Genomic DNA, 27548 nt, shown 5'->3' on the forward strand with positions numbered 1-27548 from the left:
ACGCAGTCAGACCAGGATAATGAGTCAGCCAGGCTAACGTCGGTCGTGTACGAAATGTAGTGTGAAACCTGCGATTGCGATACTTATCTACGTCACGGGGTGTCCAGTTTCCCTAATTTGGGAGCATATGATATAGATGATTGATTTAAATACTGACACACCCAGCATCCAGTAGACGAAAACTAAACTTGAAGTAGAATAGAGCCGTTGATGTCAACATGGACAACTTTCACTTTGTCCGTTTGATGCTTTTATTCATCATTTTAATATGCGAATCTGTGATAGCTGATATTTATTTACACAGTCCAAGGTAAATTTTTTTGTTACTTAATTATTTATATTTTGATTGTTTATAAAATACTTAATAGATTTTTTATATAACTACATGTATAATTTTAAAAAATTGTATGAATTTAGTAAAATGAATATATTATAAGACATACATGTATGTGTCATGATGTGTTTATTCATTTATAGTGAATATACTGTACACTGGCCTATTCAGCAAATGTATTTGATATTGACCACAATGACTTAAAATCATTATCTTTAGATACATGTTGTTATATATACATGCATGTTCACCTATCGTAATACACCTTTCAATACTATTGCCAAGGTTTGGCTATAATGCTGAGAAAATGGAGATTAAAACACAGAGATTAGATCAGATGTCAATACGTTTTCGCTCATTGTTCTCCAATCCTATATTGCTCCAGAAATGTCACACATGTATACTGTACATAAGGGAATTTATTTGCAAGTATCAATATACCCCTTTCAATTTTCATGCCTGTCCAAAAGTTAAATGATAACTAACAATAAACAGTGGTACATTCAGTGCTCAAACTTGATTGCAACATCAGAAATATTTGCATTTCTTATCACATATTTATGGATATAATGATAAATAGTGAGATGGATGTCTGTTTACATGGAGTACCGGTAAATATTTTGATTATAATAGTACATGCATGCACGGTACACTGTGAACTTTATCTACGTTTTACGTAAAGACCTTTATTGCTATGATCACGGTTTATTGGGCTGTCATAAAAATCTGTGCCTGTTTACTCCTTGTATAAAATAACGTTCAAGCTAGGTAGAGAAATTTTAAATATACGTACAGTAGATTCCTAATTAAGCATGATGAATGAATTATCTGCATAAAATCACGAAAAGCACATCTTTTGGACTATAATATCTCACTTTTAGTTTTCTGACAGATGTAAACTAAATGAAACTATGATAAAAATCTGGTGTTTGTGATTTTATTTTCTTGCATTTTGATGCAAAATGGTTGAATCACGGAATTAAGTAATCATGTTAAATAAGGAATCTACAGTATATTTTGATAGATGTATGTATCTTATTGACAACTACTGTACAGTTGAACTTTGATATCTCGAACACTGATATCTCGAATACAGTGGATATGTCAAAGTGATCGATTTTAAGTCCCAACCACTTATTTTTTAAAAGTATTTTACCCTCAATATCTCGATTACTCTGATATCTCGAAGTTTTTAAACAGTCCCATCGAGTTCGAGATAACAAAGTTTGACTGTATATACTTCTACAATATGTGGTCTATATAGTTTCATTTAAGCTATGCAAGTGTTCGGTTGGTCACGTGTTCAAATCTCTTTGTGTCACATGTACACAGAGTACAGAGCATGCGCGTAGTTTTATTATTAGATCTAGTTCAGTCATTGAACCATTACAGTGTTTAAATCTTTATACTGTCGGTATTGATTACCGCAGAATCTTGAGGAAACCTCAAAACTGAGTCCATTTAAAGTTGCAACTCAGACTCATTATTTAAGGAATAATAAATCATTCTTTGAGTACCATTATGAGGTGATATTTTTTGGTCACGGCATGGTCAAGTGAAGAGCTTTATGATAGATTTGGTCACGCCCCGACCAAAATGTCATTAATGTATCATCTCAAAATATTCGTGCAATGAGTGGTTCTTTATAACTTATATAATTTTCACCACTTTTACGATTTAATATTAGAATAAGACATATTTATGTGATTTTCATTTCTTTTTATCATGAAAACCTTGGTTGCTTGCACCCCAACAAAATCTCTTTTGAATTTAAATGACTCTACAATGCAAAATCAATTCATAGTGATATCACTGACAAAGACTCTGAAAAATGTTTATATTATAAAGTTTACGTTACTGTAGTAAGCATTTATTGATTTAAATTTTTTTTTGCAGGGGAGGAAACAACAGATTAGACGAAGAAAATAGAAATGTTCAAAATCAGAACAGGTAAAAAGAAGAAAATGACAATATTTAACATTAATTACGGTATCTGTCATCATAACTTCCTATATCCCAATTTATGAATACATAATTTACTTATATATTAATCAGTCCCTTTTAACTACTTCTTATACGTGTATAACTAGAGTGTTTTCGTCTATTTTGCTCCCCATGAGTTAAGTAACTTTTATGTTTAGTAAAAATATTCTCCTCTGAGGCGATAAAGGTTGATGCTATCTCCATTTTGTGTGGTGCTAAGTGAATAAGAGTCATTGAATCCCCCTGGCTGGGACATCAGTTCTTAGCTGGCACAAATTGCAGCTGGGTAGACTTAGACAATTTAATGCAGATAAATAAAGTACCTTGTCTAAGGGCCCAGCACACAACATCAAGTGAACAAGATGGGATTCGAACCAGCAACCATTGGGTCACTGACCTAACACCTATGACCACTGAGTCATACATATGTGCTCCCCACTCCTCATATAACCCAGGTGGGTTAAAAAACTTCAGAGTTGCAAAGATGGAAAATTATTACCGTACATTGCAATACATAAAAATTATAAGATTGAGAGTTGTCTAGTTTGTTGCTCTCATCAATTAATGTAAGAAAAACCACAAGATTGGGAAAAACAATTTTTGAATTATATATAAAACATTTCAGTTCTTGGTTCCCTGGCAAATAAGAATTCTGAAATCTTATTTCCTGTAGGGATACTTCAGTCCTTAAAATGATATATAAGTTAATAATGAGACATGGTGATTTCATAGCTTCTACTACATCTAAACAAGTCATATATTAATCTAAACAAGTCTTATATTAATGATGATCCAGTTATATAACATTGCTAACACACAAAAAATAAGATTGAGGAAAGAACAGTTCAGTAAGAACATATGAAGAAGGAAAACCGGTTTGTAGAAAGACAGGATTCCATTGTGGTTTTACCTGTGTCTAATTGTTTTGTACTTGATTAATTAGTGCTGTCGATTGTTTTGTTGTTTTATATCACTTTTTCCCTCTTGCATTGTTATAACCACAATTTTTTAGGGAAAAGGAACACATAAAGTAATGAACCTGAAAAAAAAAAGACAAACAATCCAAATGATAACTAATATAAGATAAAAAAAAAAAAACCAGTTCTCAAAATTTTGTTGTTGTTGAAAAGCTGGAAAACACTTCAAAGTTTTGCCTCCTACATAGAGAAGATTATATTTTTTTATTATTGAAAATAATCAACTAGAGTTAATCTGCATGACTAACTTCCTGAAAAATATAAAATTCAGGCTAACCATTATATAGAGTTATTGTTTCTGTACACATGTATTTGACAAAAAACTGTTTTTCTCTCTCTCTCTCTCTCTCTCTCTCTCTCTCTCTCTCTCTCTCTCTCTCTCTCTCTCTCTAAGGGTCACACCTTAAGAGAATATTCCATGTAAATCCATGTAATACTGCGCAGATTCAGAAGAATTGTTTTGAAAAGGAGGTGTGGTATATTCGAGCCTATAGCTGACTCATTAAGAGGGCTCAATGGCAGGGACCATTTTAGACTATAATTGATCTCTTTTAGAAGAAGAGCTCTACAAAAAGATGTAGAAAAATCAAATTAAAAAGAAGAAATTTATAGATTTTTTTTTTACGAAATAATAATTTATAGTTTAATAAATCCCATCTTAAAAATCTCAATGTGAAGATCTTAACGTGATTAATTTGTTGACCACTGGCCCTGCCTCGATCCTTAAGGAGGATTAAATCGTTTGTACGGGCAGGAAATTTCCAGGAGTCTGTGGTTACATATAGTTGATTGTCTCGCTGTTGTCTGATGACTAACTCACGTAGATGTCGATGTAATATAATTACGTGTGTCCATGTCAGCAAAATAATCACTACCTTGTTGCCGTAACGTTTAAGCTCGTTAAATCCTGTCTCATAGTTATATGGGTTTTTTTAATGGTCATTAAAGAATGAAAAGCTTTTTAAAAATAAATATGTGTACATGTTTCATATCTGAATACTAGTACTTTTTGATATACTTATATACAAGTGTATACAAATGAACATGTATTTATACATTTACATGTTCTTTTGAAATTTATACATATTCGAAAAAAATCATTCAAACTTGATTTATCTATAAATATTTGCATGCATTTTATATTCACAATTCATAAATTATACCCATATCAATTAATTCTTGTTCAATTCACAATTTCAGACTGTTTGACTCCCAAAATAACAACAGAGGGGGCTACAATGTGGGGTCCTTGTATTACTACGCAGGGTCGACTCTTCCGATTGAGTGGTAAGTAGAAGTACTGAAGTTAATTCTCAAAGAATATACTCCATTTATTTGAATCCACTGATTTATTACAGAATTACTCAATTTATTCCAAAAATTTATTCAAAAAATAAATTAGTGGATTCGAATGAATAAAGTATATTTTGTCACAGTGAGACCTTTCCTGTTACATTAAGGTGGAATGTCCCTCTGATAAGAAAGATAACTTCTGTAGAAAATATTCTCATTTTGTTTCTGATAACTTACAATAACAAGGCATGTAGCAACGCAACATTTATATAAATTCAAATATAAAAAGAGGAAATTTGAACGGAACAAAATGGACCCTAACTTTTAGCAAGGGGCAAAATAGTTAAAAAACTTTTTACAAAAAATTACAAGAAACTAATCATATTGATCAAATTTTTGTGTTCTGATCATTGACAATTGATTTTCTAGCAACGTGATATTAAAATCATCACGATTGGTACTGAATTAGAAATCAAGAAATTTTAACACCGTGGAATTAAAACGACTTACAGTATAACTATATTTTATGTACATGTCCTAGTACAGTACATGAACAATACATGTTTGATTTAGGCCAGAGAAATATCTAGATGGAAAACTTTTATTTTTCTCATAATAGCTCGTTCACAACGGCAAATGAATTATAATTGGGAAAACCATGACTAAGGCAATTGCAAACTCTAGACTTATATAGACATCATTATTTGAAACTTAAAACATTTCAAATGACTAAAGTTAAATACGGGTTTTCTATTCTGAAATAGCAAATGTGGAAACACAAAGTGTGAGGGGCGAGGCATTCACTCGCGCTGTGGGTCCTTAACACAGTTTTTTCAGAATGACATTTATGGACCTATTGAAAAATAAAATAATACCACATTTTATTCAAGATAATTAACGACAAGTCTTAGTGCTCATAGATAGATTGATAGCATTATGATATTAACTAGTTGCATAAAAACAGTAATTCTTTTTTTTTCTCTAGGACCAACCAGCACTCCTGCAGTAACCCCAATAGTCACTGTGAGATCATTCTACAGTACATGTGTAATGACCAGGTCAGGGATGGAGCCTCTACACAGTAATTATAGCTTAATTAGTTTGTTAAACCTTTACATAGAAATCCCAAAATGTCCCCAATATAGCAAGTGTTTGATAACTTTTGTCTTTTCATGTCTATCCATGCGATTATGGATAGAGGCACTCTTTCTTTATTCATCTGCAATGTCTTACTGTGGAATCATTTAAATTCGTGGCGGCCAATTTTCAAGGATTGTGACTTTTTTGCTCATTCGTGGGGATTTAATTTCGTGGATGTGTGGGTTACTGTTTCAGTAACAAAGACAACTCTTTCTAAAATTGTTTTAATTGTGATTTAAATTCGTGGGGGAGGGATACCCACGAATACCACGAAAATTGAGCCACCACGAATTCTAATGATTCCACAGTAATTTCTGTCAAAAATAAATGTTTGTGTTTGACAAATAAATTATTTTTTTTTGGATGATCTATCTGAAGGTCAAGGTTAAATATTTACACAATTCAAGGTCATTTATCAATGTCATCTCCAGGGTCCAAATGTTTCATAATCTAATTTTGAATATTTATATACGGTAAATGGCAGATGCATGTATTTAACAATAGACAGAGGTTTTGTATTAGTGTTTATTGCATGTACAACAGTACAGACTACCAGAGGCATGTTAAACAGAGCGGGTGCTTGCGAGCACTTGCCAAAATTCCCTATACCTGCAACACAAACTTTGGGGAGCGCTCATGAGCACTCGCTCTGCTGAACACATCTCTGGTACATGAATGTTTACTCCTTTTTCATTAGATATAAAAGTAAGAAACTTAGTTGTGACTGTTAATTTGCAAAAACCAGTCGAATGTGTCTTTTATATAACCAAACTTTGCAAGCCAAAAATTTTCAGTCCACACAAATGGAGTGGACTGAAAACTTTTGGCTAGATATGAATGTAACCCAACACCTTTGTAATAATGACCATATAATCTTGTGCTGGTATACTGATCAAACTGCAATTTTCTTTGTATTTCCATTGTAAATGTATCAAATTACAAAATACAGGCAAAATACAGTCCAATAGCATGATGGATTTGACATTGAGTGGTCGCATTACTAGAGCATTTTATCAACCTGATTTCTTTTGTTGCATTCGTGTAGAACTATACCATTGAACCAAGATGATTGCAGGCTCGGTAATTGTAATACTGACAAGGAATATGGCATGAATGAGAATTTCGACTATTACCTGAACTGTCGGTCACGAGAAAGAAACAAGGGACTATTTACAGCTGACCAGGTGAGTGGGATTATCTTACCTGTTGTTACCTGTGACTTGAGTAGGCTTCACAAGGGGGATTGATATGGGTGTTTTCACTCTTTGGTTGCAAAATTAGAAAAGAATGTGAACGCAGTCAAGTGTTTTATTGAACAGAGAAGTTTATATATTTTGATATACCGGTACTCTCTCTCTCTCTCTCTCTCTCTCTCTCTCTCTCTCTCTCTCTCTCTCTCTCTCTCTCTCTCTCTCTCTCTCTCTCATTCATGAATTAAATTGCTTTAAAATTGTGATAATATATTAAATAAACTACATTTATAGAAAAGTTCATTTGTATCTTTTAAAATTCTGGCCTGAAATACAATTTACATGTATTTACTATGAGTGGATTCAGCAAGTTGTTTGTTTGTTTTTTGGAGGAGGGGGGTTCAAGGGATTTTTAAATTTTCCAGGAAGTGTCCATAGTGTAAACTTGTTAATTTGTTGATTTTAATCAGAATTTACAATGTAAGTTTAAGTTTGAATTTTCCAGTAGAGGTCTTGACCTCCCCCTAAATCCCCTTTCTAGACCATGCGTGATTACTAAATCGATACATGTTCATCAAAATATTGTGATAGACGAACTTCTGTTTTGCATTGCTTGTTTTAATTTGCAATATATTTTTTTTTTCATCTTTGAATTAGAATATTAAATGAATTTCGTTAAAATTGTAGAATTTAAACAACAGAAACAGAGCTGTCAACACTCGCCAGAATCCCAACGGACAGCGCTATGGTTACGAGTGTCCAGAGGAGCGTGACTATTACCCCTATTGGGGCCCCACTCCTTGGATGGTCAGTTCCAAGATTAACAAATGATTATATTAATGTTTTAGTTGTTGGTTTACATGCTTTGACATCACATGATAATATACTAACTGACATGCATATATCTCAAAATATTTTAAGACATTAACTAAAAATAACAATATTTCTTAGCATTCAAGACACTAAGCATACATATAATTTTGACTGATTTCAATATAAGTGGAAAATTCAAAATCAGTCATTGAACGAATTAATTATGTATTGAAAAAATTTGAAAAACAGAAAAGAATCAAATGATTTTTTCTTTCAATTGTCACAATATATTTAATTAACAATATCATATTTGAACAATTTTGCAGGACATAGCGGTGTTAACAAATGATGCCACCAGGTGTCCTTATTACAAGGCAGAGAGTGCCAATGTAAAGCCTCGCTTTGGCTGTGTGATGTCATCAGACTTCCTAGTAGAGAACTTCCCCAGAATCACCCTCCCCAACACCAAGGAGGCTTGTGAGGTAGGTCAAGTAGCGCAATGGGGAGAGAATTTTATTGTGTATAATAAAAATGACAAGAAAGGGAAAGAAATTATTATTCTAATTCTTTGCAAGTAAAATGGGGGGGGGGGGGGGGGGGAGGATGGTTCAATAATGTAATCACTTGCATATATATACATTATTATGTCCATTAAAATGGAAACATAATTTCACAATTTCTTGGGGATGTTAATTTGTGGGTGAGTGGTACCCTTGACAGCCATGAAATCTGAGCCACTATGAATTCAAATGATTTCACGATATTTCTAGTTAATATATTTTGATTTTTTACGAATATTTATTGTGTATATGTATAATTTTCACAGGTATACAGGTACCCAACCAATGACCCAGACGGTATGAAGGCGGAATGGAAGGAGGTCCCCGCCTTTGGTATTGGGGAACCAGACTGTAGGGAGACCCAGTTTTCTCGGGACAATCACCTGGGTAACGGGATCGGAGGTCAGCCTCTGGTCTACAACTGGACAGTGCCCAACACTGTGCATGAGAACTGTGTCATGAGAATCAGGTGGGTGGCTTACCTGTGTTATGTTTTTTCATTGTATGCAGATCTCCTTTGCATTGATATATTTGCATTTATTTGATATCGATGCTTGAGAATCTATATTTACGTACCCGGTATTTGGAAATCCATGGGAATGGGTGTTAGCTTTTGATTCTATCAGGGCAAATATTTGTTTATTTACATATCGAAATACATGTTATGACTTAGTTGTATAAGTAGGTAAGACATTTTTTAAAACTCTTTGTTTGATTTCTTCTGTTTAAACTTGGGTTTGTAATGTATGGAAGTTTAATTTTACAAAGTTGCACATAGTATGAAAAATTAAAAGGAAAACAAACTGCAAACAAATGATTTTCCATTAAAAATTAAATATGCTCAGATTGTAAATAAAACTCTGTTGAAAGTCAATGCAAAAAAATCTGTTACTTTATGTCTAGGTACAATATTTCCACTGGCGATTATGACGGCTGGAACACTACCTATAACACTAACGTAAATGCTAAGTTGGCGGCTAAGGTGGGGCTGTCTCAGAATGAGGCGGACGATCGAGGATTCATTCTGGAAAACAACCCTGATGTCAAGGTCTTTTCTGATGCAAACTTTGACCTCGAGCTAGCTGTCAATACTGCCCAGTATGGTCGGACTTTTGAAGACAGGTAAGAAGTTAGAACTTTTGGTTCTTACATTTTTATTCCCAAAATTTATCATTTTTCAATTAATTTTCAAAACGCTCAAAAAACTTTATATTCTTATAATCATGAAAATTAGATTTATGTGATAATGTGAAGAAGTTTTTTACATTACCCTGTAAATGTTACAGGTCCTTTGCTTTCGCTATTCGTCCTCGACCCGCTGGAACTCAGGGTAGGACAATCTCTAATCTGAATGTCCGAGGAAAGAGAGGCAACATAGTGCAGGTGTTCCCGTCTGTGGAGTACGACTTTGTTCCCAACAACCTGGAGATGGGCACCTCAAACTATGTGCACATACAGTAAGTAGCACACCTCAGTTTATATCAGTTTATACTCAGTTTATACTGTACAGTCAAACCTCATTATCTCGAGCTAGATGGAACTTTTTAAAATTTTGAGGTATCTAAATTTTCGAGATATCAAGGGTAAATTACTTTGAGTTTAATTGGTTGGGACTTATTAATCACTTCAAGTTATACATGTTATTCGAGATATCGGTGTTCAAGATACTGAAATTCAACTGTATATACCAGCTAGTACATAAACAGTGAATAACACATAGAGTTAGGTTCATATACATAAATGAATTTGTACAGTATCATTATTTTAAAGTATAGATGGTTGCATTTTAATTAAAAATTTGTATATATCATCCATATTTAAAGTGGGAGTATAGGATTATAATTGCACATTCTAGAATTCAAGCTTTTGTTCGAGAAGCCAAGCTTTACCTCATCAAGACTGAGCCATATTTTACAGTTTTGTGGCCAACATGTGCTATTTTCTTAATTTTTTCCCTTCCTCCACAGGTGGACTGGTTCCAACACAAACAACCCAAACAATGACGGCAATGGACAAGCCCGCTCAGATAGAAACAACATTGTACAGCTGGGTGAACCAACCTACGACGAGGGCAGCCTGAAGAGCTTCGGCCCGGGGGCAGTGTACGGGAAATACGGGGTCAATTATCCGGCCCATGTGGTCAACTCCTCCTTCCTTGGCCTCAGTCAGCAAGATCTGCTGCACCTGGCCTTTAACTCTCCAGGTAAGTTAGTTGTTCAAGTGGTGAAGTGGTTCATGCAACATATTCAAGAAACTCTAAATTACTTCACAATGAATCTTTGCTTAATTTTTTTAAAACATTAAGTAGGAGATAGTATTTTTTGTTTAGTGTAAAATCATTCTTTTTTAAGATATAATTTTACAATATGTTAATATGAATTATTATCCATTGAAAAATTTATTTACGAATGTAATTTGGCTTTATATGATCCCAGTTTGTTTAAAATTTGTTCTAACTAACATAAGAAAGGAAAAAGTTAAACAGAAACTTATATATCTGAATTTCTACAACAGCAACATTTTTTGCCTAAACTTAAAGTAAATATTTTTCCCTCTCTCGTCTGAAGGACAATTTGGAGGGGAGCTCTCTCAGCTTGATGACGCTGGTACATACTTTGATCTGGGCCTTCGCATGGTGTCCCAGCAAGGGACATACCAGTACATGTGTACCCGCAACAACGACTTCTCTAATCGCGACCAGAAGGGGCGTGTCACAGTCCTCCCATACCTGACACAGAACCAGGCCATTGGCTGGGGAGGCGGAACTTTGGCCCTGGCTGACAAGTAATTTTCTTACTACATGTAGTTTATAAATTAAGGAGGCTGATTGGTCAATTTCATGGATTGCTTAAATTAAAAAAATTTACAGCTTTTTGAAGACGTAATTCTGTGTTTTACCTTATAACTAAAATCGAAATATGACTTTATAACCCTAATTTATTAATTCCGGGAGGATGTTAATTCATGGATGAGAGGTACCCAAGAATTCCACAAAAATTGAGCTACCACAAAATCTTATGATTCCACAGTATGGGTTTTATAGCTATAAATTATATTTAATCAAAATTTCAAATATTTAAGTTTTAAAATTTGATTATTTTTCAGTATCTTCATACAGAGCTCTTTTGCTTAAGGAGGTTAATAAAGTTTAAAAATTGCTACAATCATCCAGCCCTCTTAAGATTTTTTATCAAGAATATAAGAAATCAATATTGCCCTTTTATAAAAATACAGTTTTATTATTATAATATGATAATTCACAATATATGTCTAATACTCATGAAAATAAATCAAGGTAGAACATCTCCAGATACAGTAGACTATTTTTTTATTTTCACAATTTATCAACACAATAATAATGCACCTTCAAGTACTTTCAAGACTTTGATTAAGAGTTGCCATTTTTTATATATCTTCAGTAAAGCCAAGATCATGGTAGAACAGGGCACGTTTTTGGCGCTACAGTCGATGAGGATGGAGGAATGGACGCCAGAACAAGCTATAGCAAGCAACAGACTGAGGAGTGAACCGGTAAGTGTTGTTATCTCTTTCCCTGACAAGTCAAGCATTGATATTTACATTCTACTGTGTTTTTCCATTAAATTTTGTGATCTTTAAATGCCTCTAAATGCAGCAACTAATCACTGCATATTAATTTCCATGTAAATTACAAGTAGTTCCAAAACAGTGATTTCTATGTTTATTGGTTAAAAATTATATTTCATACATGTTGTCAAAACACTGTGTTTTACAATTGTTCAACAAAAAGGTTGATTTTATTGTTAAAAGCAATTTTTCAAGAGTTATTTTTCATGGATTATATTTTCATGCTCATCGATCTCGACTCAACAGTCTATATGATAATTAGTTTGAACCAGTTTTTATTAAACAACTGTTCTTGCTGTTACTAATTAACCGGTACTCCCTCCGTGATCTGCAATTTGTATCAATTTATTTAAGTAAATAATTGATTTCATCAGTAAGGGAATGTAAATACATGTATAAGCATTAAATGATTTATTTTTCAATTAGTCAATAACTGCCATCAGGTGCATGAACAGACAAATTATCAAAACACGCTATTACGCTCGTTATTCAATTTGTCTGCTCACCTGACGGCAGTTATTGACACGACGACTTCATAAATAAATCATTAAGGAGCAAAAACAATACTCTTGGACTTGTAGTATGTCATGAAATAATAAATGTACTATGGACTAAATTGCATATCCTAAAATTATTATTTAACTATCTAAACTGTAAGTTATTAAGGTATGGTTGTGCACTGTACATGATCTACCATACAAACTTATATATGAATATATACATATTTCAGTGTCTTTGCCCTTGATAACACATCAATATCGATTTTGTACTATACAGCCCAGTCATTTCAAATAACGTATAACGGGGTTGCAGGTGGGGTTTGCTTAATTATATTCAAATATTTAATCATACGATTGCTTAGAATTATACATGTATAAATATAAGTAATAAGGAATCATTCTTTGAATATTATGATGTAATAATTTTGGTTTGGGCATAATCAAATCTGTCATAAAACCCTTCGATCACCAAAATTATTACCTCATAATACTCAAAGTATGATCTTTTTATTTCTTAATTAAAACCACAAATCAAGATACTGATTCAGAAGTTTGATAATGCTCAGTAAAAATTGAAATCTCAGTAAAAAATGAAATAGTTTCACTCCAAACAATTTCATCTTTTTCTCTGTTATACTTACAGACTGGAGATAAATACGCCAGTAATTTCATAGTGGTCCAACCTGAAACAATTATGACCCAAAGTGGAGCCACCTTCACGATTCAAATGCAGGTGGATCCAGACGCTAGTGAGGTGGAGATTTACCGCTCCAAGTCATCGGACATGGCCACCTGGACCAAAGTACCTTCTTCAGTCAGCGGTAGCACCGCCAGCTTCCAGGTGGATCAAGGTGGTGTCTATGTGGCTCGGTCCCACCAGAACTTGGGCCCAATCATAGGGATTGTTGCGGCGTGTGTGGTGGTGCTTTTGGTGGTGATTGCCTCCGTGATGTACTTTAAGAGAAATCCGAGCAGCTTCGAGAAACTCAAGAGTGGTGCGAGGAAAGCAGAGAGATCTGTTCAGAATAAGGTGTAGATTGATGGAGAGAAGTTGACAATTTTATGAATGTTTTTTTTTTATAATTTATTTTTTTTTTTTTTTGAGATTTGGATGTAAACATGAAATTGACAAGGGCATTTTTGTTTTATTCTTGCCATTGTTGATTGGAGGAAAGTTGATAAATGTGGTGTTCAGTCTGGATCATGCAAAACTTGTATTTTTACAATTATGATATGTGAACTCGGCATTTTATTGATTTTCTTTTTGTTTGGTTATAATTTTTTTTGGCTAATTGCAATGATGTACATTTTGCTGATTGGAACAATGAATTATTGGAAAAAGAAAAAAACCCCACACATTTTGTTAATTGGAACAACATACATTTTTGAATTGCAAAAATTAATTAATGTATAAATGATAAGCATTTCATTTCCATTTCATAGTTTTAAACTTTGCAGGCCAGAGTTCATACTTCTATGCAACCTTAAAAACATAAAGCTCACTGGATCAATGCACCGTTCTCCCCCGGTTTACTTGACCACGCCTCCACTCCCTCATTTTCCCCCTCCCCACCCATGTGGACCAAAAAGCATTGGCTCTTAAAATCAGTTTATCATGTCAACCACTTTGCCACTTTTGTGAAACTTAAGACGAATTGATAGATTATTTTTGTTCTTGTATATCTTTGGTTACATATGTATTATATATTTGATATGTGTACAATATGTCTCATGTTTAACATGGGCATATACTCTGCTTTACCAAATATGAGATTAATGTATTTGAATTCATTGTCATATAGAAGTTTTGCTTGCCTGGTGTAATGTTTCTCCACCAGATTGCATTAAATGATATCAGGGCAGTTGTAAACAAAATGCACTACAATACATATCATTAAAAAAATTGCCACTTTGACGATGTTCCGCAATTAAATGTTCATGTACATTTCGCATTCATAACAGTGTCTGTTTCATATCTTTTTTTTGGTCCAGTAAATTAACCAAAGAACCAATTGAAGATGGCATTACATTAACCGGGTACATGCATCTAGTGTTATATCTACTGAGTACTGTGAAGTCAGTTTTTATATTCATGGGGGTCAAAGTTCGTGGATAGTGAATTTTTTTCTGGTTTATGGGGACGTAATTTCGTTGGTAGCAAGTTCTGTTTTGTAAATATATATTAAACATATGCTTGCATATACATTTGTTAGGATGTAAATTGATTGGCAATTCATGAACATTGGTCCCTCACTTACAATAATGATTCCAAAGTAAACAAAAATGGTACAATATTTATTATGATAAATCTATAGGATTTCTGAAATTATACATGAATTAAGTTAAAAAGGATCTGTTTAGAAAAGCCAAAGATCAATAAATTAGTATTGAATGTTGAATTGAAGTAGTTTTGGTGCCTTTTATAGTTGTATGTACATATCTTTAAGGCGTATGAACACTTATTGCTTCATAAACATTCCATGCAATTCTTGTCTTATATAATCTCTTGTCTCTTATACATCATTCAGTTTGCAATACCTCAAATGACTCAATATGCTGTCTACACCACGTGATATTGTGATGGACAAGCCAGCAATTTTATTCATATATGTCTAATACTTATCTATTGTCTTATCTGAATTTGTACTTTATCTTTTTTTTCTGGCTGCTGGTCAGCTATTCAAAAATTATGTATGCATGATGCATATCATGAAGTAACTAAGTCATTTTATTGTTCTCTGTTTCATTTTCAAAAAATAATAAATCTTTTCATTCAGTTGTACTTCTGTTTTCAGTGTTGCTCTTAACAAGCAGATATCTATTCATTTTTACAAAATTTTACTTGTACATGTAATATAAATTTTCTTTATATAATCTTAGTAGATAAATGCTCGGCTTAAGATATGGACTGATGACGCCTTCACCAAAACTAAATCTCTGCCAAGATTATTATTTCTTTGTAAAGACACCTCTTCCATGATACATGTAGCTGCCTGGGTGTAATAGATTTACAATGTAGCTATAGAGCAGCTAGCGAGACAACACCTCCATAATTTTCACTGACCCTAAAGTTAAAATCTTGACACACAAATGGTTTACTACCGATATACAAAGTGAAGCCCCACCTCGGGAGAACACGTAAAACTTGATTATACCCATGCTAGCAGCTGTATTTGATACACCTACATGTGTCAGTACCCTGATTGTATCGGTATTTTCAAAAGGTATGTTGTAAAAATGAGCTGTAATTATTTATTGTCAATTTAGGTACATCTTTTAAATAATTTGGATAGCTACTATCCTTTCAATGAACGTTCCATTTGGTTTACATTGCGGATTTATTACTTTTTAGAACCATTTTAATAAGACTTTGGACTTTGAGTAGAATGGAACTATCTTTTTCTGGCAGAAAACAAGTTAAAAATGACGCTGATTTTGAGTGAAATATGCACAGATTGCATATAGGCTTAGCTTAAAAGCTTGACGATTTTAAAGAGCCATGGCTGAGTGGCCAGCAATGAAACAGACAGGCCTACGTAACATTGCTGTTTGACACAACTACCCAAAGTCCAAACTCTTGTTAAAAATGGATCCATATTGACCATTGAGTGCATGGGTTCACGCCACTTCACTTCCATATGCATGAACAACAGATTAAAAACGCAACCGGAAAACACACAGTGTGTTTATTTTTATCCGACATTGGACTAGGTGGAGTTTCAATAACGCACCTTTTGCATCTGCCTGCTCTTGATAAAAACGTTTAAGTGTTATTGTAACTTCAAAACAATTGTTGACTTTGAACATTGATAACGTTTCCAACTAGTTTAGGCTTCACTTCAAAACCAAAAAAATTATCATTCTGCGATTAGCCCCACACGGAAACTAGTGTTGAAAAATTCTCTTTATTTTAATAGAAAACAAGGTGAGGCAAACTTTGAAGCCTCAAGCACATAAAATTGTTTGAATTCCACTTTTTCCGCATCGTATATTTGAGTTCGATTATAATTTTTAACACGTACAGTCATTTTTAATTACAATGATAACATTCATTGACATTTGAACGGGCGTGTAATTAAATTAACAATTTTATAGAACTTTCTATCGGAACAGGGTTTCCATTCTCTAGGGTATGGGGTCGGTTTTGATTGTTGTGAAACCCCCCCCCCCCCCCCCCAAAAAAAAAAGGCAAAACAAAACAAACAAAATAGACCCAAAAACCGAGCAACTCATCTAAAGGAATTACACAACAATAGTCTGCATGTTGTGATATTAATAAATTTAATGGAAAAATAATTATTACAAAGCTTTCAGTTTATAGTACATGTAATCCAAACTTTATTCAGTACAAGTTAAAAGGGCAAATTCATTCATTTTTCACAATAAACAGTTGTTGAATATAATAGTCATGTAGTATTTATACAAGAACACTTTTATTTTATCAACGGTGACAAAATTGAGACACAAATGAATAATGTTTGACATATATCAAATGTACAACAATGAGCAAACCATTTCTACATGTTGATGGAGTAGATGAAGAGAACGAATATATACATCTCTTTTGCCAATAAGTGAGTAATAAAATATATCTACATTACCAATTTAGTGTTCTAAAATAGAAGTAATGACAAAATAAAAAAAAAAGAAACACAAAGTCCATTGTATTATTCTTGTATTACAGATATCACGGACTCATACTTTCATCATGTTCAAACATTCTACCTTTTACTATTACTAACGACAATCTGTATACTACATTGTGATTGTTTTTGTTCTAGGCATTTGAAAGGGTCATGGATAAGAATTTGAGAGAATATCCATATCCTAGCCAGTCCTTCCAATATATGCCATCGTAGTATCCGCCTGTGGGGGTGTAGGGTCCCCCGTGATAGTACTGCCCGGTGGGCAGGGCGAAGGTGCAGTAGTTGTACCACCAACCGCCTTTCTGGTGGGCTGCGCACTGGTTAGGGTCAGGCCTGTCGTAGGTAGCGAAATACGCCCCGTTGTTATGAGACAAATCATCCGGAACATCCCCCTGGAACCCGTATATGTTCAACTGGAAGTAAGGCGCGGGAGAGACAGAGAAATGGCTGTAGCGCACGTTCCGGTTGTTCCCATGCCAATCCTGCATGTTGATTGTTAGGATAGTGTTACCTTGGAAATAAAAAGGGGAGACATAAATTTCATTAACACAGTGTGAAAGGTTTTCAGCAGTGCCCTTCCCCTTTATAATTTTATTTTGCTTGAGGATGCGTACTAACTCACAGTATTTTTTAAGATTAAAGAACAAGGAAATATGGTTAATTGAGATGCACGTGATAAAAGCCCAGAAAAACCGCTCTCGTTTGTCATGTACCACTCTCATGTTCATATATTTTATTAAATTATTTTATTTTTCCATTTTTTCTCCTCTCACCTCCATTATTTCCATCACTCTTATTAAAGGTATATGTGGCGCATTTGGAGTAAAATTTTTGACATGAGTTTGAGTAAAAATATACATCATACTTCCTATAATTAGACGTTTCTAAAACTCTAGACTCATAAAAACATGTTCTGTCTTTAGTTATCTGTCTCTAAACTTTCCTACACGTCTGATGAATATTAATGTGATCCACCATTTATGACGTCACAGCGCACTTAAAACACAATGGAAGAACAGTTTAATTACAAATTACATGTAGAATAACGTCTTTCATGACTTAAATTAGAAAGTTATTATATCAGATATAATACTTGAAGCATATTTATTCCGATATTCATTAATGTAGAACGATATATGTAAATTGTTATAACGGTAATAAAGATGAAGCACGGTTTTAGCATCATATCGACACGGTAAACGGAGTAAATACCCCTCTCCGTCAGGGATGAATGTAATGAGAGTGTTTATTTATTCTTTATTGAAAATTCCACTAATGGCTTATAAGTTATAAAGTAAAGACACGGAAGGAGATGGATGTCACGTGACCCATTTAAGGCGGGGTTATTCAAATCTTTCGTATTTTTTTCCATGCCGGTAAAAAAATTAACAATTTTTTTTTTATTTCTTGTACCTTTGTTATGCAATTGACGTATAAAGCGTAATTTTTTAGAAAGTCGTATTTTTAAGTTAAGAAAGGAAGCAATTAATCAGATCTTATTATTGTTATTCACTAAAATTACGCCACATGTACATGTTTACCTTTAAACTTGCACAACTAACATTAAGCTAACTACGCTTTACATGTATTAGACTTGCATCGCTCTTATTGCACTTACGTACATGTGCCTTGTTCTTATAAATGTAAAACAACTTTCACCGCTCTCATTAGACTTACCAATGTAGGTCAGGTGATAAATTGCATTCAGTCCCGCCCAGTATTCATACTGTGGATGACCGAATCCTCCGAGATATTCTAGAAATGGTCGATAGAAGCTGAGAGATCCGTTTTGTCGGCGGAGAATCGTTGTGTAGGAGGTACTGGTCCCATGTTCACAATGGACCTACAAAGAAAGAGTCCTTGAAAAAGCTTCAGTCTTTTATTTAGTCTTTTTTTCCACAGCAAAAACACTAGTAATTTTATAGAGAAAACGTTCCTTGGGTCTGCTCATTGAAACTTCAACATACAACATACATGCACGTTTGCATATCGATCATCATCATCGTCGTCGTCGAAAACTCGTTCGATTGTTACTAGTATTTGCATGAGGGACTCACAATTTTCCAAAGATTGCATGAAAAACTAACTACATATGGCGCATTAATTATTATAATTTCTAAACAGATATATTCATATACATGCATGGTCTCACCTTGAAAGGGGTAGTGTCGTTCAACCATAACGTGTATGTTCCATTTTACATGAATCCTTTCGATCGCACATGTCCACAGTCTTTATATGAATTAGCAAAGAAAATAAGTAATGAAAGAAATACTTGCATGCATATATATTACTTGAGATATAACTATAGGTAAATGGGTTCTGTATATTATATGCTTTCATGCAGACATTCGTGAATATCATTTACATGTAGTTGTCCGTTTGTTAATTAATTAATAAAAATATCAGGGGCATCATTTATTTTGCTAAGGAGAGCCGTTACTGAGTCGCTCTGAAGAAAAGTAACCGAATTTCATTTTTTTTTTATCAATTAATAAAATATTTGTTCTATCGGACTTTGGGTCACAAAATATTCGTGATTAATACCCATTCATTGCCCACCTCGCTCAAATCCGCCACTAAAATTGCAGTAAAATTTACAGTATATATACACGTGTATATATGCTAGTATTACAATATAAAAGCACACACCTTTAAACTTAAACGATGACTCCTTTACCAGACTTGTAGAAAAAACTCTCCAACAAGATTGAAGGAGAATTATCGCACTCAGCAAAACAAATCGATGCATCTGCATGGTCAAACTCTGCGGCCTTTCAATCCTGTGATTCTGATGAAGAAAATCTCGAAGCAGCTAAGTTAATGTAAAGAATGATTCTGTTAATCACTGTATTGATATAGCCCTATGCGATTTCACCATACCTCTGAGCTTTTATCATAGAATGAGGATTATATTTATATTTTCTATTTCTCCCACTTTGAAAAACATGTGACCTTTTGTAGTAACTGGATTCAGGCAACATCAGACACGTGATTTTTGTGTTTTTCAGTCTTGTGCATGATCATATTTTTGACAGTTAAGGTTTTGCCCCCAGATTAAATGCGAAAAAGTGATCTAGGCCTATCACAATAAAGTACATGTACATGTATGAAAGAGGTCATTTTTTGCAAAGATTTGTAAAATATATCTTTGATTCATTTATATAGATAAGAAAGTTTATTTCAAAGTTATCCTTTAAATAGGAAAAAATATCAAGGTAAGCGGTTTATGTAATATCAATTGTTTACAGAGAATTTAATAAAGAGAGAGGGAGGGGGGCGTTACAACCTGATAAAACGTGAACACTGCACTGACGAGCGAAAACTTGGATGAAGGTACTTCATGGCGGTCAGACATTATATAGTCAAATGTATTTTCAAAACGTGGTATGAAACACATGGCGGTTAGTTTTTGAAGAAAAAAAAACCAGTTACTATAAGGAAACGATTGTGTTTACTGTATTGTACATGTATAAACATACATTTTTTAAAGTCATTTACTAAACTTGATTATTTCAATTCATAAATTTTCAATGAGGAAGAAACCTTTTAGTAGACCCACTATCTCTATTTTAATAGTTTACACAGGATAGTTCCTCTCCATACTTTGTAATATTTCCTTAAAATGAGAAAATGCACGACAAGCAACTTACCCAGTGTGAAACACTGACACTAACTGACATAACAGTAACTTTATTTTTTCCCCCAAGAAATGTTAATATAACCGAGCCGCATTATGAATTTAAGATCTACCCTAAAATTTCAACACAATAAAAGCAAAACGATATTGTATTTTTGTTAGATTTGGACCCTGTTTATATATACCGTAGTATTTACAATATTTAAGGAAAGAAGAAAAGAATATCTTCCCAAGTTATACTCGTGTAACCAGGGTTGGGGCAGTTACGCTTAATAAACCGTGAAGCGGATTATAAAAAATCGTACATTGCTCCAACCAAGGTTATACGAGAATAACTTGGGTAGATATTGAGTTCATTTCTTCATTAATTTAAGTTTATGTAATTTTCTGTACAAATTAAAAGCGTAACAGCCGCGTTAATGTATTGCGCTAGGAAGGTTATAGAGGCGTCATTGATTATGGTAGGAACACTAACAGACGCGTCAGTGTATTGTACTAGGAACAGTAAAAGTGGTATCAGTGTATTGCGCTATGAACAGTAACAGACGCGTTAATGTATTGCACTAGGAATGGTTACAAATGCGTCAGTGTATTGCACTAGGACAATTACAGAGCGCCAATGTATTGCACTAGGAACAGAAACAGAGGCGTCGATGTATTGCAGAAGGAAAGTAACAGACGTGTCAGTGTATTTCACTAGGAATGTTTACAGAGTCGACAATGTATTGCACTAGGAACACTAACAGACGCGTTCTGCACTAGGAACAGTAACAGACGCATCAGTGTATTGCACTAAGAACGGTTAAAGAAGCGTTGATGTATTGCGCTAGGAACAGTAACAGACGCGTCAGTGAATTGCACTAGGAACGTTTACAGAGTCGTCAATGTATTCCACTAGGAACAGTTAGAGAGGTGCCGGTATACTAGTATTGCACAAGGACTAGTGACAGACACGTCAGTGTATAACGCTAGGAACAGTAACAGACGCGTCAGTGTATTGCGCTAGGAACAAACGTGTCAGTGTTTTACGCAAGAAACAGTTAAAGACGCATTAATGTATTGCACTGGAAGTAGTAAGAGACGCATCAGTGTATTGCACTAGGAACGGTTACAGATGCAGCAATGTTTTGCACTAGGAACAGTAACATAGGCGTCAATGTATTGCGCTAGGAACAGGCACAGACGCATTAATGTATTGCACTAGGAACAGTTACAGACGCGTCAGTATATTGCAATAAGGAAAGAGTACAGAGGCACCAGTGTATTGCAGTAGGAACGGTAACAGACGCGTTCACGTATTGCACTGTGACGAGTTACAGAGGCGTCAATGTATTGCACTATGACTAGTGACAGACGCGTCAGTGTATTGCACTAGGAAAGTAACAGACGCGTCAGTGTATTGCACTAAGAACGTTTACAGAGTCGTCAATGTATTGCACTAGGAACAGTTAGAGAGGCGCCGGTATTATTACTGCCGGAACAGTAATAGACGTGTCAGTGCATTGTGCAGGAAACATTAACAGATGTGTCACTGTATTACGCTAGGAAAAGTAACAGACGCGTCATTGTATTACACGAGGAACAGTAACAGACGCGATAATGTATTGCACGTGGAACAGAAAAAGAAGCGTCAATGAATTACACTAGGAACAGTAATAGATGCGTTAGTGCATTGTGCTAGGAACAGTAACAGACGCGTCACTGTATTGCGCTAGGAAAAATTACACACACGCGTCAATTTATTACGCTAGGAACAGTTAAACACGCGTCATTGTTATACCCCTGTAAAACAGTTACTATATAACTCTATGCAAAAAAAGTCCAGCATTTTGACTGTTGGACTGGAACTGTTGGATTGGAACTGTTAAAATTGACTGTTAAAAAAGACTGTTGACCGGTGACGTCACATTCCGCAAAAACGTGTTATTGATTGGAAGGGGTATAACAAAACAGTTGTTGACTGTGTCTCGGGCAACAGTTGATCTGTCGGACCGGCTGTTGTCCTCGACCCCAGTCAACAAGTGTATAATGTATTGCACTTGGAACAGTTAATTTCATTCAAGGAAGAATATCCTACCCCCCCCCCCCTTGGAAAAACACATATTACTTAAATACCCTTGCTAGCAAATGTATTTGATACATGTACATTGTACATGTGTCAGTATCCTAATCGTATCATTATTTTCAAAAAGCCTGTTGTAAAATTGAGCTGTAAAATTTTCATTGTCATTTTAAGTAAATATTCTGAATAATTTGGATAGTTACCTACTACATGTATTTTTTCAATGGAATGACAAGTAAGCGTCCAACGTCCCACCTGGTCTACATTGCGGATTAATTGATTTTTAGAACCATTTTAACAAGACCTTGGACTTTCAGTAGGATGTAGCTATCTTTTATAGGACAGTGAAATATGCACAAAATGCGTGGTCTTAGCGTAATAGGCAGACAAATCTTGATTTCAAAGAGCCATGACTGAGTGACCAGCAATGAAATAGACAAACCTGCGTCATATTTTTGTTGGACACAACTACATAAAGTATAAACACTTGTTAAAATGGTTCTATATTGACCATTGAGTGCATGGGTTCACGCCACTTTACTTACATGTGCATGAACATTCGCAGCAACAGATTAAAAAGGCAACCGGAAAACACAAAGTGTGTAATTTCATCAGACATTGGACTTGAGTTTCAACAACGCACCTTTTGTATCTGTCCTCTCTTGATAAAAACGTTTTGGTGTTATTGTAACTTCAAAACAATTGTTGACTTTGGATATTGGAAACGTTTTAAACAACTACAGGGTTCGCTTCAAATCCTAAAATTGTATCATTCTCCGATTAGCCCCACACGGAAACAAGTGTTGCAAAGTTTGCTTTATTTGAAGAGAAAAGGGTTGGAAGAGTACATAAAATTGCTTAGATTCCACTTTTTCCGCATCGTACATCTATTAGAGTTTGATTATCATTTTTAACACGTACAGTCATTTTATTTACAATTCATTGAAATTTGAACGGGCGTGTAGTTAAATTCACAATTTTATAGAACTTTGTATTGGAACAGGGTTTCCATTCTCTAGGGTATGGGGTCGAATTTGATTGTTAAGAAACATAACACCCCCCCCCCAAAAAAAAAAAAAAAAAAAAAAAGCAAAACAAAAAAGCCTAAAAAACCGAGCAATCATCTAACTGAATTACATAACAAAATTCTGCATGTTGTGATATGAATAACTTAAAAAATAAATTATTACAAAGTTTTCAGTTTATAGTACATGTAATCCCAACTTTATTCAGTAAAAGTTGAATAGGCAATTTATTCATTTTCACAATAAACAATTGTTGAATATAGTCATGTAGTATTTATACAAGAAAACTTTTATTTTATCAACGGTGACAAAATTGAGACATAAAATGGATAATATTTAACATATTTCAAATGTACAACAAATGAACAATGAGCAAACCAAGTTAAGTACTATTTCTACATGTTGATGGAGTAAATGAAGAGAACAAATATATACATCTCTTTTGCCAATAGGAGTTATAAAATACATGTATATCTACATTACCAATTTATTGTTCTAAAGCAGAAGTAATGACAAAACTTTAAATAAAGAAACATAAAGTCCACTGTATTATTTTAGTATTACAGATTTCATGGACTCGCGGCATTCATACATTTATCATGTTCAAACATTCTATCCTTTAGTATTTAACAAAAATCTGTATACTACATAGTGAGTGTTTTTGTTCTAGGCATTTGAAAGGGTCATGGATAAGAATTTGAGAGAATATCCATATCCTAGCCAGTCCTTCCAATATATGCCATCGTAGTACCCGCCAGTGGGGGTGTAGGGTCCCCCGTGATAGTACTGCCCGGTGGGCAGGGCGAAGGTGCAGTAGTTGTACCACCAACCGCCTTTCTGGTGGGCTGCGCACTGGTTAGGGTCAGGCCTGTCGTAGGTAGCGAAATTCGCCCTGTTGTTATGAGACAAATCATCCGGAACATCCCCCTGGAACCCGAAAATGTTCAACTGGAAGTAAGGCGCGGGAGAGACAGAGAAATGGCTGTAGCGCACGTTCCGGTTGTTCCCATGCCAATCCTGCATGTTGATTGTCAGGACAGTGTTGCCTTGGAGAGAAAAAAAGGGGGGCCATAAATTTCATTTATATTTAACACATTGTGAAAGGTTTTCAGCAATGTCCTTCCCCTTTATAATGTCATTTCGTTAAAGGTGGTATGGGGCACTTCTATGTTGTGACGTTTTGTTTATCGAAATAAACAATAAGATAAAGTGTAATTATATAAGTAGCTTCTTTCCCAATATTATCTCCTAACAGCGTAGAGTAGTGCGTTAGAGGGTTTATTCTGAATCTGTAGGTCATGAGTTCGAATCCCGCTGTGGGTTTTACTATTTTTATCTTTCCAATAGTTTGGAAAGCTATTTACATGATAAATTTTGTCAAATTGGAAAATTCAAAACCGGTGAAAGTATTTGAATTACAATGTACTTTAATATCGTGACAGATGTCCCGTACCATGCGCACTAATTCTCAGTATTTTTTAATGTTAAAGAACAAGGAATGATTATTCGAATTGTAGTGATGAAGTCTTAGAAAAACCGCTCCCATTAGTCATGTGCCACTCTCATGTACACGGAACTTTGATTTTATTGAATTATTTAATTTCCATTTCTCTCCTTTCACCTACATCACTTGCATGGCTCTAATCAAACTTGCACAACTCGCAAAAACTAACTACGCTTTTAAATATATTAGACTTGCATCGCTCTAATAACACTAGTCTTACGTACATGTACATCGTTCTTATAAATGTAAAACAACTTTCACCGCTCTCATTAGACTTACCAGTGTAGGTCAAGTAATAAATTGCATTCAGTCCCGCCCAGTATTCATACTGTGGATGACCGAACCCGATCTGATAGTATTGAAAGGGTTGGTAAAAGCTGAGAGATCCGTCTTGTCGGCGAAGAATCATTGTATAGGAGGTACTGGCTCCATGTTCACAATGGACCTACAAAAAAGTTCGTGAAAAAGCTTTTAATTGGTCTTTTATTTGGTCTTTAATTTTCGGATTTTTTTTCACAACAAAAACTTTACACACTAGTAATTTGATTTTTATTTGTATGTGGGACTCGATTCCAGCTTTCCAATGATTGCATAAAAATTAACTATACATTACGTATGGTGCATTATTGTGAATTTTAAATAGATTTTCATTTATGGTCTCACCTTGAAAGGTGTGGTGTCGTTCATCCATAACGTGTATGTTCCATTTTTCATGAATCCTTTTGATCGCACATGTCCACAGTCTTAATATGAATTAGAAACAAAATCAAAAATGAAAGAAATATAAACTTGCATGCATGTACCTTGAGGTATAACTATAGGTAAATGGGTATGCTTGCATGAGGACATTCGTAGATATCATTTTAATTGTTAATAAAATAAAATCATGTGTGTATCAATTTATTTTGCTTCGGAGAGCCGTTATAACTATACCGAGTCTCTTAAAGCAAAATAAATGTATTTTTTAAAAAATTAATCAATAAATAAAATGTTTGTTCTATATGCATGGTTGTGGCCAACAAATATTGGTGATTAATACCCCTTCATTGGCCACCCCGCTTAAATCCGCCACTAAATTATACCTCACATGTACACCGTTAACACGCTGCACAATGTAAGGTGACCTTGTTTGCAAGTCGGCAAGCTTTAAAAGGAAGTAAATTATTTCTACATGACAAAGACTGATAATCGTTATAAAATATTATCTCTTTATTCTGAACATTTTCAAGCATTCTAGGGGTTTTAACAATTCTATAAATACGTAAACATGTCTTACGATACAAGTTTACAGCATATGTATGATTATAATATTTATATACATGTATTACAATATTAAAGCACAAACCTTTAAACTTAAACGATGACTCCTTTACAAGGCTTATAGAAAAAACTCCCCAACAACACTGAAGGAGAATTATCGCACTCAGCAAAACAAATCGATGCATCTGCATGGTCAAACTCTGTGGCCTTTCAATCCTGTGATTCTTATAAAGACAATTTCGACGCAGCTGAAATAATGTAAAGAACGATTCTGTAAATCACTGTGTTGAAATAGCCCTATGCGATTTCACCACACTTCTGATGAACCACTTAGCTCTTATCGAAGAATGAGGATGGTATTTATTTTTGTAGTGTCATCTATTTCTACCACTTTGAAAAACATGTGACATTTTGTAATAACTGGATTAAGGCAATATCAGACACGTGATTTTTGTGTTTTTCAGTCTTGCGCATGGTCGTATTTTTGACAAGGTATTTTCACCCTTAAAATAGGAAAAAGTGATAGAGGCCCAATACAATAATGTATGGAAGAGGTTATTTTTGGCAAAGATTTGTAAAGTATATCTTTGATTCGTTTTTATAGATAAGAAAGTTTTTTTTTCAAAGTTTTCTTTTAAATAGAGAAAAAAATATCAAGGTAAGCGGTTTAAATAATCTCAACTGTTTACAGAATAAGGGGAGAGGGAGGGGGCGTTACAACCTGATAAAACATGAACAGGGCACTGACGAGCGAAAACTTGGCTGAGGTACTTCATGGCGGTCAGACATTAGTCGAATGTATTATCAAAACCTGGTATGAACCACATGGCGGTTAGTTTATGAAGAAAAAAATAAACAATTACTATAAGGAAAAGATTGTGTTTACTGTAATGTACATGTATAAACATACATTTTTTCAAGTCACTTTCTAAACGTGATTAATTCATAAATTTGCATTGAGGAAGAAACCTTTTCGTAGGCCCATTATCTCTATTTTAATAGTTTACACAGGATA

General features: G+C 34.3%; 2 protein-coding genes and 1 long non-coding RNA gene across 4 annotated transcripts; 1 reads left to right on the forward strand and 2 right to left on the reverse strand.

Moving 5' to 3' along the window:
- The first annotated feature begins 19 nt into the window (after positions 1-19).
- LOC105317260 (protein DD3-3) lies at positions 20-15178 on the forward strand. Its single transcript, XM_011413849.4, has 14 exons — positions 20-310; positions 2231-2284; positions 4495-4581; positions 5573-5668; positions 6773-6911; positions 7605-7724; positions 8057-8212; positions 8557-8759; positions 9194-9412; positions 9577-9747; positions 10258-10493; positions 10858-11074; positions 11710-11821; positions 13040-15178. Exons 1-14 carry the CDS (start codon positions 219-221, stop codon positions 13430-13432), a joined length of 2295 nt encoding a protein of 764 aa, XP_011412151.3. The 5' UTR covers positions 20-218; the 3' UTR covers positions 13433-15178.
- A 1474-nt stretch (positions 15179-16652) lies between these two features.
- On the reverse strand, positions 16653-26938 carry LOC105317261 (angiopoietin-related protein 6). 2 transcript variants are annotated; one of them, XM_066081863.1, is made up of 4 exons: positions 26619-26938; positions 25937-26016; positions 25553-25718; positions 16653-17553 (listed from the first exon to the last, which is right to left on the reverse strand). In XM_066081863.1, the coding sequence occupies exons 1-4, from the start codon at positions 26722-26724 to the stop codon at positions 17174-17176; spliced, it is 732 nt and encodes a 243-aa protein (XP_065937935.1). In that variant the 5' UTR covers positions 26725-26938; the 3' UTR covers positions 16653-17173. The 2 variants fall into 2 exon arrangements, with proteins under 2 accessions (XP_065937935.1, XP_011412152.3); XM_011413850.4 differs by lacking the exon at positions 16653-17553 and adding an exon at positions 23978-24815 and having other exon boundaries at positions 26619-26929.
- Positions 18714-19939, reverse strand: LOC136274607 (uncharacterized). Its single transcript, XR_010713055.1, has 3 exons — positions 19695-19939; positions 19195-19274; positions 18714-18885 (listed from the first exon to the last, which is right to left on the reverse strand). It is a non-coding gene; the product is annotated as an uncharacterized lncRNA (long non-coding RNA).
- Positions 26939-27548: the final 610 nt, after the last annotated feature.

This window comes from Magallana gigas, chromosome 4 (assembly GCF_963853765.1).
Source record: "Magallana gigas chromosome 4, xbMagGiga1.1, whole genome shotgun sequence".
In the NCBI taxonomy this organism is placed as follows: domain Eukaryota; kingdom Metazoa; phylum Mollusca; class Bivalvia; order Ostreida; family Ostreidae; genus Magallana; species Magallana gigas.

What these genes read in the sequence shown, in the direction of transcription:
- LOC105317260 (XM_011413849.4), top strand. Translation starts at nt 219, where the DNA reads ATGGACAACTTTCACTTTGTCCGTTTGATGCTTTTATTCATCATTTTA. An exon ending in AATGTTCAAAATCAGAACAG is followed by an intron (nt 2,285 to 4,494) that starts GTAAAAAGAAGA and finishes TCACAATTTCAG; the next exon opens with ACTGTTTGACTCCCAAAATA. An exon ending in TCAAACTATGTGCACATACA is followed by an intron (nt 9,748 to 10,257) that starts GTAAGTAGCACA and finishes CTTCCTCCACAG; the next exon opens with GTGGACTGGTTCCAACACAA.
- LOC105317261 (XM_066081863.1), bottom strand. Translation starts at nt 26,724, where the DNA reads ATGCAGATGCATCGATTTGTTTTGCTGAGTGCGATAATTCTCCTTCAG. An exon ending in GTCATCGTTTAAGTTTAAAG is followed by an intron (nt 26,017 to 26,618) that starts GTTTGTGCTTTA and finishes ATTCATATTAAG; the next exon opens with ACTGTGGACATGTGCGATCA. An exon ending in ACGACACCACACCTTTCAAG is followed by an intron (nt 25,719 to 25,936) that starts GTGAGACCATAA and finishes ACTTTTTTGTAG; the next exon opens with GTCCATTGTGAACATGGAGC.